General features: G+C 39.8%; 1 protein-coding gene across 4 annotated transcripts in view; it reads left to right on the forward strand.

Moving 5' to 3' along the window:
* Nucleotides 1-15,884, forward strand: part of TTC7A (tetratricopeptide repeat domain 7A) — a 170,209-nt gene that overhangs the window by 70,603 nt on the left and 83,722 nt on the right. For all 4 annotated transcript variants that reach the window (XM_018085285.1, XM_018085286.1, XM_018085288.1 and 1 more), the window contains 3 exons: nucleotides 166-223; nucleotides 3,600-3,672; nucleotides 10,196-10,356. In XM_018085285.1, coding sequence (XP_017940774.1) covers nucleotides 166-223; nucleotides 3,600-3,672; nucleotides 10,196-10,356 — 292 coding nt within the window. The remainder of the gene's footprint in view (nucleotides 1-165; nucleotides 224-3,599; nucleotides 3,673-10,195; nucleotides 10,357-15,884) is intronic.

Below are 15,884 nucleotides of genomic sequence, written 5' to 3' on the forward strand. Positions count from 1 at the left end.
TAAAAATGAATTTCAGAATTCATGTTAAAACGAACACATGCACACACACCCCTGCCCAGACTTCCACAGGTTTTATGCTCCCATTTTGAAATACTCTATATATTTATTTAGGTAATATTAAACATTGAATTCAACTCTTAAATGGCATTATATCTTGTTCTACAGCTATTCTGAAGGGCACTCAGGATGAATTAAACAAGAAAGCACTTCAGACTTTGGAGAGGTGAGTAGGAATCTTGCAGATACTTGCATTGTGTATTTCTTTGCATAAATTCAGAATAATTGTTGTTTTTAATGTTCGCATTTTTTCCCTCTGCATAAGACTTCCTTGCCTGAAAGTTTAAAAACAGTTCATTAGGTTTCAACAATAGTCTGTCAAAACCATTCTTGTAATGGTAATGGTTAAATGTGGTGATTATTCGATTGAATGTCCAAGGTGAGAGTACCTGTTGTGCTACTAAACAGAAATAACCTTAGGCCCAAATTAGTTGCAGTAAGATCTACAGTGCTGGGAGATGCAGCTTCCTCACATGATGCACATGATATCAGCTGGCAAACATGGACAGCTAATTTTGTCTTAATTCCTGTGTAAAGCACTCTTAAACTCCTGTTTCCCTCATGGTGGGAAAGTACCTTCACCATCAGGATGTAGGCAGCTATGGGGTGACCTGGCACCAGTGCACTTACCAGGGAAGGGATAATTGCTGTCCTAATGAGTGGTTTATATGAGCAGTTCTATGAGAAGGAGCTACAGAGCTAGCATACAAAACATCACTACTCACCTGTTTTTCATCACTGTTTTGTGGGGGTGACTGATCCAACAGCTCTGCCCTGAAGGTACATGTGAATTAAGCTCTCTTGTAACTACAGTTACCTCAGTTACCTCAAGTAAAACTGCTTGGGTTCAACCCCTTTTTTGTCAGTTCTGTGAGGTAGAGAGATGAGGTGTGAACTTCCTGACCCTGTTATGACTAAGTTACATCACCCAAAATACACAGGGTGATGTTTGGGTAGTTATTTTAAGTGTAGATGCCTGCAGACTTTGGATGGCAATTAAATGGAAGCTTATATGGTCTAAGTCTTAGGCTGAAGTATCTAATTCTGGGTTTGGTGTGATCATAAATACGTCACAAAAGTGTAGAAAATTTGAGATCTGTAGTATCTCAAAGTACAGATTTAGCAGGTTGAATGATGTTAATGGATCTTAGCTGTTTTTTCTGATGCTGAACAAGGAGTCCAGCTTGTTTGTCTTGCACTGGTTTTGCAGTGATTGCAAGAGCTGAAACCACAGATGTAATTCTCAATATTTACCCTATGGAGATCTGAGATATAAAATTTTTAAAAGCCATTTATTCATTCACTATTTAGATCAGGATTATACTTCTAAGTCACACTAGTTCCTGCACTCCAGTGTAATACTTTCACTACTGACTAATTTTGGTGTAATTGTGGTGCTGCAGAGCTTTTAAACTGCATTTATTTTTATCCTTTGACCTTTCCCATTGGCTGTGACTTGTTTTCATGGTATCTTAACTCTAGCTAGGAAGCAGACAAGCTTTTAGCCAAGCGTTTGTTACTCAAACCTCAGCCAACAGGGATGTGATGGTGAGCTGATTACTAGTGTTCTTCTAAATGCCTGAGTTTGGTTTCTTTCTTTTTTTAATCTTCCTTGTTTTTCCACCTGTTTTTGAAGTACATATATGATCTCTCAGGCCGTGATTTGGCCTGTAGCCATCTTTGTAAGGGCCCTTTTCAGCTGGAAGATTGCATCAAATATTTTTCTAATTCCTTGTGAGGAAATTGAGCATTAAAGTAACAACCCTTTGTTTCTTTTCAAAAGCACCATTAATCTCTTCTGCTATGCTCTTGTGAACTTTTCCCTGGTATTTATTGCTGGAGAGGCTACTGAAGGTTTCATGGGAGCTGCTTTCTAAAGAGGTGGCTCACCCTACTCCAACATCATAGGGTAAAGCTGGGTTCTGTCTTGTGGAGTCTTATTGTTGTTTGGTTGGATTTTTTTGGGGGAGTTGTTTTTGTTTTATTTTGGTTGGATTTTTTGTGTGTTTTGAAGTGGAAGTGACTTATCTTCACTAATTGCACTTGGATGTCTTTGGCATTGCTTCAGAATCACTGAGTGCTACCTTGACTTGCAAAATTACAGGACAGATTCAGTCCATACTAAACTAATTTGTTCTAGAGCCATTAGTTATAAAAGTCAAATCCAACAGCTTCTTGCTCACAGGCCAAGATGGCAATTGAGAAGTGGCTACCCTGAAAGCGGTGTGTAGATTGTTTACTGAAGTAATTTTTTTATTCTTATTTGCTTATTTGTTTTAATATTAGCAAATTAATAGTTTTGTCAGGATTTTTAACCACCAGTGTTGTCAACATGGCATTTCTCCCTCATAAGAACATTAATTGTGCTCGCTTTGGTCAGGGCAATGCAGGTGCAGGCTTCCCTGGGGTTCTGGAATACAGCCCAGAAAGAGGTCACGAATGTCAGTTGGCTGTGAGGGACTTTCCTCTTCCCTGTTTCTCCCATGTGAAGTTACTTCCCTGTAATGCAGAGCTATAAGTGAGCTCTGTGAGTCAGAGAGGGTATAAACCACTAGTTCCTGGGCTGGGCTGCCAGTGTGGCGTGAGCCAGTGCCCCACATTGCTTCTAGGTTCCTCAAAACACTATCCTCTCATTGACTTGGTTAATGGCTTCTCCATAGGCTAGCAAACTCAGACTGCAGTTCCATGCTTAGCATAGTCTCAGAGGGGACAGTTCTGCCCAGGCTGTCCATCCCTGTTCCCTGCCTTGCACTGTTAAAGGCCTCCACATGTGGTTCTGGAGACATTGCAGCCTTCACTAGTCAAGGGATCATTGCAATGCATGCTGCCTGTTGTGGACTAGAAGATAATATCTCAGAGTCCAAGCTTGAGAAGTAAGTGCCTTGGTTTTGGTCCAGGCGCAGCTCCTGTCATCAAATCATTCCTCCCTCAGTGTCTTCCTTTTCCAAATTAGGAATCTACTGTCAACGATTAAACTAGAAGCTGCAGGATGGAGAATGTTTTGTGTATTTGAGCACCAGCTTCTATCACAGGCTCCTGATCTTTAGTCCTCTACTCTGTCGTTCCTCTACATGCTCATAGTCACAATAGTGACTGCTTTTTCCCATGCTAATCTAACCCTCTTCTATTGTTTGAAAAGTGGCAGTGTAGGAACAAGTTGGACAACAACTATGGGCATCACCTATATATTACTTAACAGAATGCTCTGATGGGTTTGTTATGAGTTCAGAGCTACTTTTTCCATATTAGTTATCCAAGTTCCAAAATATTAAGTGTCATTTAATGAAGGAGCACGAAAGTTGTATAACATCCTGGCAGTTGAAGTATGTTCACAGGAACATGTTCCTGTGACTCTAGCTTAACCAGGACAACATTGTTCTGCTTTTTGTCCAGTTTCAGTGTGCTCCCCTGTTACTGGACTAGTTTCTGTGGGGGAAGACTGGGTTTTGTTTTGTCCTTGTGTGTAGCTCATGGTGAAGAAATTCTGCAAAGTGCAATCTAACAGTCACTTTTCTTTTTGTGTTGTGTGGTCATCCTTAAAGAGCACGGGACTTGGCCCCAGAGGATCACCAAATCATCCTCTACCTCTCACTGCAGCTGGCTCTTGTCAGACAGGTATGTGCAATAATTGGAAATCACTTAGTTGTGAGAGGGTGGAAGGACAGTACATTGGAAGGACAGTTGAACAAGACCCAGGCTTGCTGAACGGGGTCCCTTCCTTCCTACATTGTAGTCAATGAAGCAATCAGAATATGCTTATGTAAAGTATTTTTTAATTCGTATTTTTAAAATAGTAATTCTATAGCACATGGAATGACCTTCTCTAGGACATGTATTCAGCTCCAGCTCCTGAGCAGTCTTGGAGCAACTTTGTGTGGGTTGAGCGAGGTGTGTTTATTCCTGTTCCCTGGGTATCATGCTGTGTCCTGCTGCAGGCCGCTCCAAAGCCTCTCTCGTTACTGCCCGATTCTATATCAGCCAGATCGCACACTCCCTGCACTGGGGATTGCTTTATTCCATACTTGGACACGTTTGACGTTAGGCTTTGACAAGCGTTGGAGCTCTGCAGTGAGTGGGATTAGTTGCCATTTGAATGCTGCTGCAGGTGTTAACTCATAAAAATTAAGCTGATAAGAAAATACTTTGCACTGCCTTTCAGGAAAAAAACCACAACCATTTGGGCTGTGCTTTATTTTTCTGCCCCTTCTTAAAATTTGTCCCTTCTGTCTAAAAGCCAAAGTCTTTATTGGAGCAGCCTCTATTTTTTAAATGCCTCTCTAGCTAGATTTGAAATTTCTTCATCATAGTTTCCTTCTTTGGCAGGCTTTCTGCTTGCTGCAGTTTTCTCTCCTTAGTCTATACTACAGAGCTGAACAGTTGCATCCTTACTTTCCTGAGCTAATTAGGGGAGTTGTGTGTTCATTAGATTAAACTAATTGTTCCAAGAGAGCACCCTCTTGATAATGTCACTTTTGTAACCCTTTCATAATGAGAGCAGTGTGTTGTGAGAAAGCATGCAATAAGAAAGGATAATTAAAATGGCTTATTTAACTTTCTCATCTGCCTACTGGCTGCTTTATGATGCAGTTTGCTCAGGATCTTTCATTAAAAAATATCCAGCTACCCTTCTTTCTCTCACAGCTTTTGCCTCATAGGGGAGATTGTCTGATCTGCTGATTCTTCTGCTTCTTGCCATGAGTAAAAGCGTTACAGATTTTCAGCTGCTATCCTAAAAAATAAAATCAAGATTTTTGTGGTCCTTGGCTCTTTGTTTTTTTTCACTATACTGGTCCACTGCCTTTTAAGTTGTTACCTTTTGTTTTTCTCTGGTTGCAGCCTGTCTTTGCAATGTTTTTTCATATGTCTTATTTCTTCATTTCCGTTCCCTTCTGTTCTTACCATTAAGTCTCTTGTCCTCATGCTCACTTTTCTCTTTTGTCTACTTCACCTGCGTTTTTTCATCCTTGATGTACTGCCAGTTGCCTCTGTTAGCACAGCTCTATGATCTAAGTGTATTATGTAGTGTCAGCCTGACCCCTGCGATACTGCTCTTGCTCTTCTCCCATCAAGTGAGCCATAAATCTTTAACACATGCTTGGAGAGAGAGGAGATACCTGAGACATCCTTATTTTTAGACTGCTGTAAAATATCCTGCTCTTCTTTTGCCGGTTTACTTAATGATAAACATTTGGTAATGCATTTTTAATATCTTTAATTATTTAAAGTATCTAATATATTCTCTTTCTGATTAACTGAAAGATAAATGATACCTTTTTTGATAGATTGCATTAACTATTGAACATCACAGGGCTTTCATCAAGCAATGCTACAGTACCAACAAATCAGGCCATTTCTACATAGTAGGTTATAGTATAATACCTGAATGTTTTTCTCAACGAATAGGCCTTTTTGTTTCCGTAGTCAGAATCAATAAAGGAGGTAACCTTACCCAGCACTGAAAAATCTAGGTATCAGCTTGCATAGATAAGAGAGTGTTTTCATGGAACAAAGCAAGGAAGGTAGCTGACCTTCCAAGCAAAGAGTGCCAAGCAAAGCTGGAGCAATTCATCTTCCTTGGAAGGCTGTAAAATATTTCCAATAGCACTTGTCTCTGTCACCACTGGGCAAGGGAAAGGGGAAATGGAAAAACATAAGCTTCCCTCTGACATACGATGAGGATGTGACAAGAGGAGGAATGGTTATAAAAGGTTCCTGCGGAGTTGGCAGTTGAAACCAGCAGCAACCAAAATGAAAGATGATGATGATGATGTGCTTTGTGCTTATGTGTGTGTTGTGTGTGTCCGTGTCTTAAAGACAACTGGAGTCACTGGGAAGACTCCAGTGACTCCTGGAGGGTCTAGGTCAGCCACACAGTGTTTTAGGGTGGATTTTCCAGCAAAATGCAGAGTAAATACCCTCTTCTGTAAGGGAGGTCTCAGTCTGATTTTCCCCCAAAGTTGAAGTGCCAGGAGGCCAAGGTCAGTGTCTGCTGCAGTGGATATCTCCACCTGCAGTGCCTGGCTGGCAGCCGGCCAAGCCAATTGACAAATGAAACTTGTAACTCCCAACTCCCAGCGGCTGGTTCGGCTGCTTCTCCTGTTTCTGTGGTAACAGCATTTGGATCAGCAAAAACAAGGTAGAATGAACATTTAAAGCTCACTGATTTTAATGCATTGCCTTGTTTTTTAGCAGGCCAGTTTCTATGGAAATGACTCTAGAGAGTCAGCAACGTTCTTGTTAATTTTAAATGTTGATTCCCTTTTCATTTTGGGGGTGGTGGTGGTTTTGACCTTGAATTCCATGTAAATCAGTATTGAATACATAAAAACAACGTTTGTAGTTTCATACCATTTTAATACTTGATCTGATTTGCCCTTTTTTGCATGAAAATAGGAAGGGAAAGACAGCAAGGGGTCAACAACTGAGGATTGGAAGTCTCACCAATTTCATATGGGCTTCCAACAGACCTCAAGTTTCAAGTGGCAATATCCAGAAAACACCTGCTTCTTTCCAGAGTGTCTGGATCTAAAACTGAGATAAACATCAGTTAAGAGACCAGAGAAAATATTTCAGTTATTTTTTACAGGTTTTAGTTTCGTTTCAAGAAGGAGAGACTGCTGCCTTTGCCCCAAAAGGGGAACTGTTTTTTAGTAGGTATTAAGAGATGCTTCTTGCAGTGGCTGCTTGGATGTGGGTAGTTCTGATCTCTGTCTTTCTTCTGGACCAGCTAGTGCCTCTTTGCTGAATAGCAGCATGCTGCTTTTTTGCCTACATCCTAGCCTAGACTTTTCTGGTGATCAAAAATGGCTTGTAGTAAGAATTAAATAATAATGTGCAGATGCATCTATTCCAGTTTTCCTGAAGTTCTGGTGGACTGTAGCAAGTTTGTTTTCAATGGAAGCTCTTGCCAGTCAATAAAACTGTCTCCTTTCTGTAATCCCCGTGCTATAAAAAGAGATGGAGTGGGTTGTTTTAATGGTTAATTAAGTGTAACTGTCAACTGATGTGAAATTACAAGGCCCGAAAACTCCTCTTTACAAGTTTCTATTTCATTTACCATTTTAAATATGCAAGCACATTCTAGTGTTGGGAATTATTTTTAACACTCGTACTGTTTTCCTTTTTATACCTATAATTGTAACATCCCAACATTGTTTTTAAGGAAACATATGGCATTATTGAGATAAATCCTATTCTCTGAGAGGCAGCCTAAACAATCCATGTTGCGTCATTATATTTGGTAGTGCTGCAAGATGCTATTTATGGCCTACTGCGGCATCTTTGCTTCCTGATCAGTGTGATGTGAATTTACCTGTGTGCCATGCAAAACATGTGGTGTATTTGTTAACAGAAAGATAGATCAGGGAAGTGCAGCGTCTTCTAATTACAGGCCTCACTTGGACTTGGAGTCCAGCTGAAATAAGATTACTTTAAAGCTCAGTGCTTGTAGGGAATTTTAAACTGGCAGCCTACCTCTGATAAAGCCCTGAAGTTTCAGGGTGCCATCTGGGCTGCCAGCTTCCAGCTTTCTCATATTATACAGTTACTTAAATAAAAATACCTCTTTCAAAAGAAGTTCACTTTGACTGCTGCCAGATATGTTGCTTTTGTTCTTCTAGAAATTTAGTTTGTATTTCATTGCTTCTGGTCTGTTGCAGGTTGTTGTTTCATATAATGCTTCCCATAAAGGCATAGAGTTCATATAATTAAAAGTTTTTCGTTCAGTGTTTCTAATTATGCAGCAGAACGGTGTAGGCCACTAATGGTCTTAGAGCACTAAGGAACCTTTCTGGACTCAAGTTAAACAATTAGGTGCCAGAGAAGCGTAATTAAATTTCAAAACCAGCCATTGCCTGTGACTCTGATGGTACTAGAGGGAAGCACTGAAATGAGATGTAACCATTGCAGGCTCTATACTGCAGAACAGGGGGAAATTATTTTAGATTATGTCTATATCAGCAGTATATGACTGCCTGCCCAGCAGGCATAGGTTTGTAGGAGAGACCACAACTGACTTTTATGCAGCTTTATTTCATGGATGTTGTAACAGTCAGAGAGCTTCTTTGATGGCAGGCCTCTGTTAGGGGTATGGACTTGCAGTTGTGTGGCTGTAAGTCCCTTGCAACACATAGAGCAAAGTCTGTGACTCAGTTTGCGTGTTCACATGCAAGTAAGGTCAAGTACCCTTACAATTTTGAAGCCCCTCACTAAAGACACTAGTTGCAAGTATTATTCTTTGTCTGATTCATACTAGCAAATTAGGATCACCTTCCCAAGTCTTGGAATCATAAAATAATCGGGTTTGGAGAGGACCACTAGAGATCACCCAGATCAATCCCTGCTCGAAACAGGGTCAGCTGGAACAGGCAGTTCAAAGTCCCCTCCAGTTGTCTGGTTTACAGGTTTTCTTTTTCTTCTAATGAACTTACTTTTCTCCAAGCTTATATCTTCTTTATGACTACTCGTGCAGGTCTGAGACAGAGGAATAGAAAAAATAGGAGGTGTTTTTAGTCCTGAGTGTAAAAAGAGTCTTGATAGCAGCTTTGTTTTAGCAAGTCAATTTATATACCTCTGATATATCTACTGAAGAGCTTTGTGGACAGCAGATCTGGGCCCACAATGGTTTTCATGCTTGTTGTCCTGCTTTCAAGTTGTCTTGTCATTGCTAGTATTTTTACATTGTATAAAAATGTATTCTAGTGAGCTGCTGGGGGAACACTGGTGATTTAGGCCAATGCATTTACCTTAGCAGTAAGCTGTAATAACACATGTGGTTAAAGTAGCTCCACTGACAAGCAGTAATTCATTAAAGCTGAGCACTCAGTCATGTATCCCAACCTGAATCCAAGCCAGGACATTCAGCAGTTTTGACACTGTGGGCCAGATGCCAGTTTGGGGTTATGTCTGGAGCAGTCACACTGATCTCCAGGCTTGCATGGAGTCACCAGTAATAGGGTAGTTAAGTACTGTGGCTCGTGTATGAACAGCAAGAGTGAAATGTCACTTGGACATTAGGATGAAGTTGTTCCACAAATAGAATATATATACCATGCTCCCAGAAGCATACCTGGGATCTAGATAATCAGCAACTTCTGTTGTAGCTGCAGGCAGTGTAATTGTTGCTTTCATTAGTTATGTGCTACTTGTTTTTGTGAGAGAGCTGTGGAGGCAGTGGGAATTTGACAGTTGATATACCAGGGTAGAAAAATGTCTGCAAAACTTTGCTAGGTGGGAACTTCTCATAGTAGGGAAGAAGGAACTACATTCTCCATCCATAAGAGAAGCAGTGGGAAAGCATACATGAGGAAAAGAAATTTACACATTTTCATGTTTTGTTTTCTGCAGATTTTCAGAGCCAAACACAGATCTGGAATAATGTATGTAATGGTAATTTCAGGCACTAGAGAATCTTAAAAAAATCCTCTGCATAAAACTTATTGGTAAACAAACAAAAGAGAATCTGCTAAGAAGTTCCCTTTTGAACAGATAGCCTAAAGTAGCGTACTAGATCACAAAGAGCATGTGATATACTTGCATTCATTATAGATGTTAAGTTTTCTGCCAAATGAGACTTGGTTCTGATGACATGCTACTGCTGTGAGTGTCAGGACTGCTCTTTACATCACTGCTTGCGAAGATATTTCTTCTTCTGACAACATTTTAAATCTCAGCTCTTTTTCCCTTGAACATTCAAACTCAATTTTTATGTTCTTGATCCAAATCATGAAAGGCTTTGTCCAGCTATTACAAGAGACAAAATACAACAGAAATGTGTAATGCTCTCCCCCAGGTGAAGAGCCAGCCACCCATCCTAGAAAATAGAGCTGAGAATTGGGCCTCTGTAGTGCATCTGTTTACAGCATAGAATCACCAAGCCAAAGTTAAGAGGGGGTTGATTGGATCAGATCTGCTGCTCTTGTTTATAAGTAGTGATTTAGTAATGCTACAGACTTCTTTTTCTAGAATGTTTGTTTTTTTCAAGCAGTGCAGTCTGTTAATTTTGGCAAACTGTTCGAATAATAGAAGACATCTAAGTAGAATTTCTTCAGAATTTGTATTTGTTCTTATCTTTGAGGTATAAATGTAGGACTGAAGGAGTACGGAGTTCTCTTTTTATTTCTATGCCATCTCCTTCTAGATTTCAGATGCTATAGACCATCTTCAAGAAGCCCTGCAACTGTGCAAAGATGACATGAATTCACTTCATCTACTGGCTCTCCTCTTTTCAGCTCAGAAGCACTATCAGCATGCACTGGATGTTATCAACATGGCTGTTGCTGAATACCCAGAAAGCTTTAGGTAAGAGTTACTGCCTCATAAGATAATCCAGCCAGGAATTATCTGCTCACTAACTCTATTGTTCTCAGTTATGCACAAGGAACCTGTTAAATTAGGTGTACTACAGGTGTGCACTCTCCTCCTGGGTGTACTGTGAATCTAAAACATGTTCAGGATATTCTTTTGACTTTGCCTTCATGGTCTTTCTGTTTTTGAAACCAATCCTTGTGCTTTTTTGCTTTTCCAGTATTTGTCTTTCTGTATTGTACTGATGATATTGTCTCCCATGCATCTCCCTGTAGTTTTTATATTTCACTTTACACATGGAGTGTGAGACAACTATGATGATCTCTGTTTCACAAATAACTTTATATTTGGTAAGTTCCTGGTTAAGAACAAATAAATTTTTCTTGCATTGACCATTGCTTTGATGTTCATCTATGGCACAATTTGCTACAATAGCACAGCTGAGGAAAAAGATCAGTTGAAAATCACAAGCTGTAATAATGCAGAGCTGAAAGGATGGTTTGCCTGCCTAAGAGCAGGTCTGAATCAGCACAGACTTCTTGGAACCAAAGGCTTCCACTGTTCTGTGTTTGACTCAGACCTTCATCCATCTGAGGGAGGTAAATTGAATTCCATGCAATTTACTGTCATGACCTTTCAAAACAACGAATTTGTCTGTTCTGTACAAAAATTAAAGCTTCTGTAATATTTTCTGGTGATTGCATACCAGCTGAGTTTCTTAGCCAAACTGCATAAAATCCTGTTGCACTGCTGGAAGACCAACTTCCATTCAGAATTGCCTGTATTTAAATGGCATTTTAAACCCATGAGCATTGTCTTTAGACAACCTGCATTCTCAATGGAGAGAGGGAACAATCTCCACAGGCGTAGTCCAGTAGTCAGGTGGGATGTTTTCTGAACCAGAGCAAAGGAAGGTCACAAGTAAGATCAAGGCTGTCTAAATGTCAGCTTGAATGCTTTAGGATTTTTTAGAACTGTGGTGCTATATCAACATATAATGCTTTTTATTGTAAGCTGCATGTTGCCATTTAAAATAGCTTTGCTGCCTGTGTTTTTGAGGTTAGTTACTTTATGTATCTGAGGAGCTAAGACTATCAGTGCACATCTTTGAGAATTATGTGAAAATTAGAAATGGAAAATCTCTTAAAATGATGCCAACATCTCTTTCAGAGTGTGAGCATAGGTGTAACTGAAGCAGGAAATAGCCCAGTGGGTGATAAATTGTATTTAGGCATTTGAAAGTACTAAAGATAGTGAAAAAACCCTCTTACAGTCCAAGGTGACATTGTGCAGTCAAGGGTTAGATGTTCATTGAGGACTATAGACACTTAAAGATACATAAGACAGAGGTGGCTGAGGAAGAAGAGGTGGTATATGTCAGGAAAAGAGTATTCGCCATGTCCAGTTGACCAGCTGTCTGTCAAATCCTACATCTTTCCTCCAGCATTTATGATAATTTATGTTTCAGGGGAGGGCAAAACATAGAAAACATGGTATGCAAAGTACTTGGAGGATTACTGGGTTGGTTGCCTTTGTGCTGTCTGGTAATCTGATTTCCCCAAAGCTGAAAATAATATTGTCTCTTATGCTTCTATCAGTGCCAGTCCTCATGTGCAGAAAGACCTTGCCAAGGAATAGTAGAATGGGCTGTTTTTGATAAAAACAATCAGTATTGGTAGTGAAGCCACAGGTTCATGCTTACTCCTTAACACAGACTAAAGTGTGTGCCCTTGGAAGAGCCCCTCTTTGCTCCTTTCATGCTCAGTGGTGTGTCACGGTTGACAGTGAGACTCATTCACAGATACACACAGGTGCAGGAGTAGGGCTGGCTTCTTGCCTCTGCTACTGCGACTGCCCTCTGTCTGTATGGGTCTTTCTCTAAACCAGCCCACAAATAACTCATGAGTGAAGGAACAGAGAAAGAATATAGATTTGCAAGGCAGGGAAAAAAAATTAAAAAAAGAAAAAAGTGTTTCTGAAAAAAAGAATGTGAATCCAATGAGGAAGGGAAAAGCAAGAAGAGTAACAGACTACATCTATAGTTTGTACCAAATCTGAAACCATTTCAGGCTTTCTAGTACAGTTTATGCTAGAAGGGCTTTACTGCTTCGTAAAATCTCTTTGAAGGGAGAAAGACCTGATGCTATTGTGTATCTCCAGTTGTTACTGCCTTATAGGAAAATGCTAATAAATTTTACTACTGTATGGAATGACTACAAGATGTTTCATGTAAATAGTGTAGGCTAGTTCAACTGCATGATTTAAAAGCTGTATTTAAAAGTGGTTGATTATTTTTCCCAGTTCACATTTATATGAACCAGGCTACTGTGTAATGTGGTGCCTGGGGGCTCCCTTCCTAATGACAACTCTTTTTGGAAATAGAGTTTGATGGCATGTATCAAGAAAGGATGATGAAAGCTGCATTAAGGGACCTTAGGGCTCTGTAGATGGCAAAACCCCCAGAAACATTGCCTAGATGTATATCCTAAATAAAAGAAAGCGTACTATGTTAAAATTTAAGGACTAGCTGGCCCAAACGACAGACGTTTCATGCTGTTTCATTGGTCTCTGTGTGTAATTAAGATGAGTTTGTTTTTATATCAAATTCTTTTGGGTTTTGTATTAAATTCTGTCATTAAAAATTTTAAAGAAGAATTTGTTCAGGATAGTTCACGTGGTTGGCTAGTGGCTGAAGCAATTGAAAAAAATATACTGCCTTGCTCAGCTAACACACAACATCCTTTGGCATGGAGCTCATAATATTGACCCAGATATATCTGAAAGTGTCCCTTGTTCATGTGTTTAAACTTAAACATTTACTTGGCATTTCAGAGGTTGATGTGGTGCATAGGGAGGAGGGATGCAAAACCTAGGCACTGAATACAGAGATACAGTGTTTTGGATTGAGCTGATGGAGAGCTGAATATTCAAAAAGCACAAAATGAACTTGGCAAGATCGCTTCTTGAAAGGTGGCATATAGTAACAAATCCATTATATTACAGTCAGTGAATGACTGAATTTGAACACTTGAATGTACTGTCAAGCAGTGACAAAGGAAGACTGCATAAAGGAAGAATGAGAGCTATCTGCATTGGAGATATTGCAAGCTGAAGTGAACTGGAAGAAATACACTGCCTTGCTATTACTGTAAAAAATAGAAATAATAGCAACCTTTACATGGAATTTATCGTCTGAAGAATTGCTGACACCTATGGGGGGAGACTGCCCAGGATAAAACATAATGTTTTATCACACTGTCAATGATAGTGTGCTTTCAAAAGCAGTTAATGAATGCAGCACCAACAGTTGGGTTTGGTATGTATATTAAAGCACTGTCTTCAGCCCATTTGGGTGAGAAGATAGCATTAGGTATCTCCCCTCAAGGTCAGTATTGTTAATCATAAGCCTTCCTTAAGATGGATTCCTTCAATTTTTTTCCAACTCAAAGGCCAGCCTTTTGGTCAGTGTTCTCCCTGAGTCTGGCAGTGATTACCTCCACAGGCTTGTCTCAGGGAAGAAATAATACTAGTAAGCACCCCTCTTACCCTCCAGGAGATCTTCTTAAAATAATGCATTGTTTATTTAGAAAGAATTTCCCTTTTTAAAGCCTGTATACACACCTCACAGTGTTCCAGGCAGAAGTCCCACGGGTCTGGCAGCCTGCAGAACCCACCAAAGAGCCTGTCTAACATGGTCCTTTATCTTCAGCTATTTCCTCCTTCCAGTTTTGCTTGTGTAAAATTGACTTTGCCTCCCTGAGTCATCCACTCTTCCAGAGATGGTTTTGTTCTCTGGTCATCTTTTAGCTCTAATTGGTTAGCTTCCAGCACTGGAAAAGAATTAATGTCTGTATGAAGTCTAAAGTTGGAAATAGGATATCAATTTCATGGATACTCTATTGCTCCCAGACAGCTTATCAAAACTATTCTGTTGTTCACCAGCTGGTTTGCTGCTCCTGGATGGCTCCCCATTAAGACAGAACATACAATCCTCTGAGATAATGTGCAGCATCTTCTAATTGCTGCCCAATGTGAATGGTGAATGTTTTGTTAAATGATCACGTCTTTATATCTGTAGCAGTTCTGCATATTGCAGAGGAGTTGTAACTCTATTAAATGAACAGCTGCTAATATTCCTCCTCTTTCTAAACTGTAAGTCACTATTCTGTTGCTTTCAGAGTCTCAAAACTAGTTATAAAGAGAAATAACAGAACTTTCAGTAAGCGCTGCTGTTCTGCACATAAAGACTCAAAAAAACCCAGGTGGGTTGGTGTTTTGGAGCAGTGTAGTTGTCAAATGCAAATGCTTTTGTTCTACAAAGATATTTGCTATCACAAAAGTAATTACTGTAAATGTAGTGCAAAAAAAAGCTCAGAAGGCCAAGAAATATTAAATGCATATCCTGGAGACTGTCTGTAAAAAAGGAATTAAGTTTCTCATGGGGAGTTGTGTATGTTGTCTTGGTGTTGGTGTTGTTTTAGCAGAAATGTCTTTTTTGCTATAGCCAGCCCTCAAAATACAAAGTCCACTTCTAGATTAGGTTTACTGACAGAAGATGTCCTTGAATTCATCACTTCTACGTTAATTTCATTAAGGACATATGAAGTAATCGTCTGGCAAGATTTATTTGTCATAGTCTGGTGCAGACTTACTGTGGGGAGAGCCATTCTGTGGTATATAAGCAACGTCATTTACCAGATGCTTCCACTCACCTCTAAAAAACCCTGATGTAAAATCTGGATCTCAAATGCATGATTAAACTGGCATTTCCAGTTTGAATTCTTTTTCCATTGCTTGTCAGGCTCTTTCTTGTATGTGGAAAATAAACAACTCGTGGTTTCTTTGAGCCATATCTTTATGGGCACTCGTAGAGTACTGCAATATTGTTAACAGCAGTAAAGTAGAACTGTCTTCTTGCCTGTAATCTTCATGGTGAATAAAGAGTCGGTTGTCTCTCAGTTGATGGTTTGCACACCTTTGTGTTGTGGCTAGTCTCCACTGTAATTGTTACATCGAGTTGTACCTCTATCCGTCTCACCTCACCCCCAGGTAATACAGTTGCACGTGCCATAGAATGGTTTTACCACTTTTCCCACAGAAATGGTGGTGGCCCCTCCTGGCTTTAGAAGTATGGCTTTAAAGAATGAGATCAGCCCATTTATGTGATTCAAGTTCATCATTAGGCAAGAGGCAAGGAAGCCTGGTGCAACTTGTGAGCAGACTTGGTGATAGAACAGCTTGTTAAAATTCTTAGAATATTGTTTTGTTTGAATTCCTCGAGGGTGTAAGATATGAGGATCTAAAGCAGGAATAGATTAATGTTTTGGCTGTAGCATTTGATCATGCTAGACAACTTTTATAAATAGGATATTCAAAACTTGTAAGAGTAGACCTTTTGTAAGCTGACTTCTTGTAGTGGTGTGTCCACACTCTGACTGCTGAGAGTGACCCAAAAATGTTCTTATTTCTTTTATTGACTCCCCAGACAATAATACAAAGTAATACAAAACAGAAGTATGTAC

Source organism: Manacus vitellinus, unplaced genomic scaffold, assembly GCF_001715985.3.
Source record: "Manacus vitellinus isolate BGI_N305 unplaced genomic scaffold, ASM171598v3 scaffold_8_pilon, whole genome shotgun sequence".
Taxonomy (NCBI): domain Eukaryota; kingdom Metazoa; phylum Chordata; class Aves; order Passeriformes; family Pipridae; genus Manacus; species Manacus vitellinus.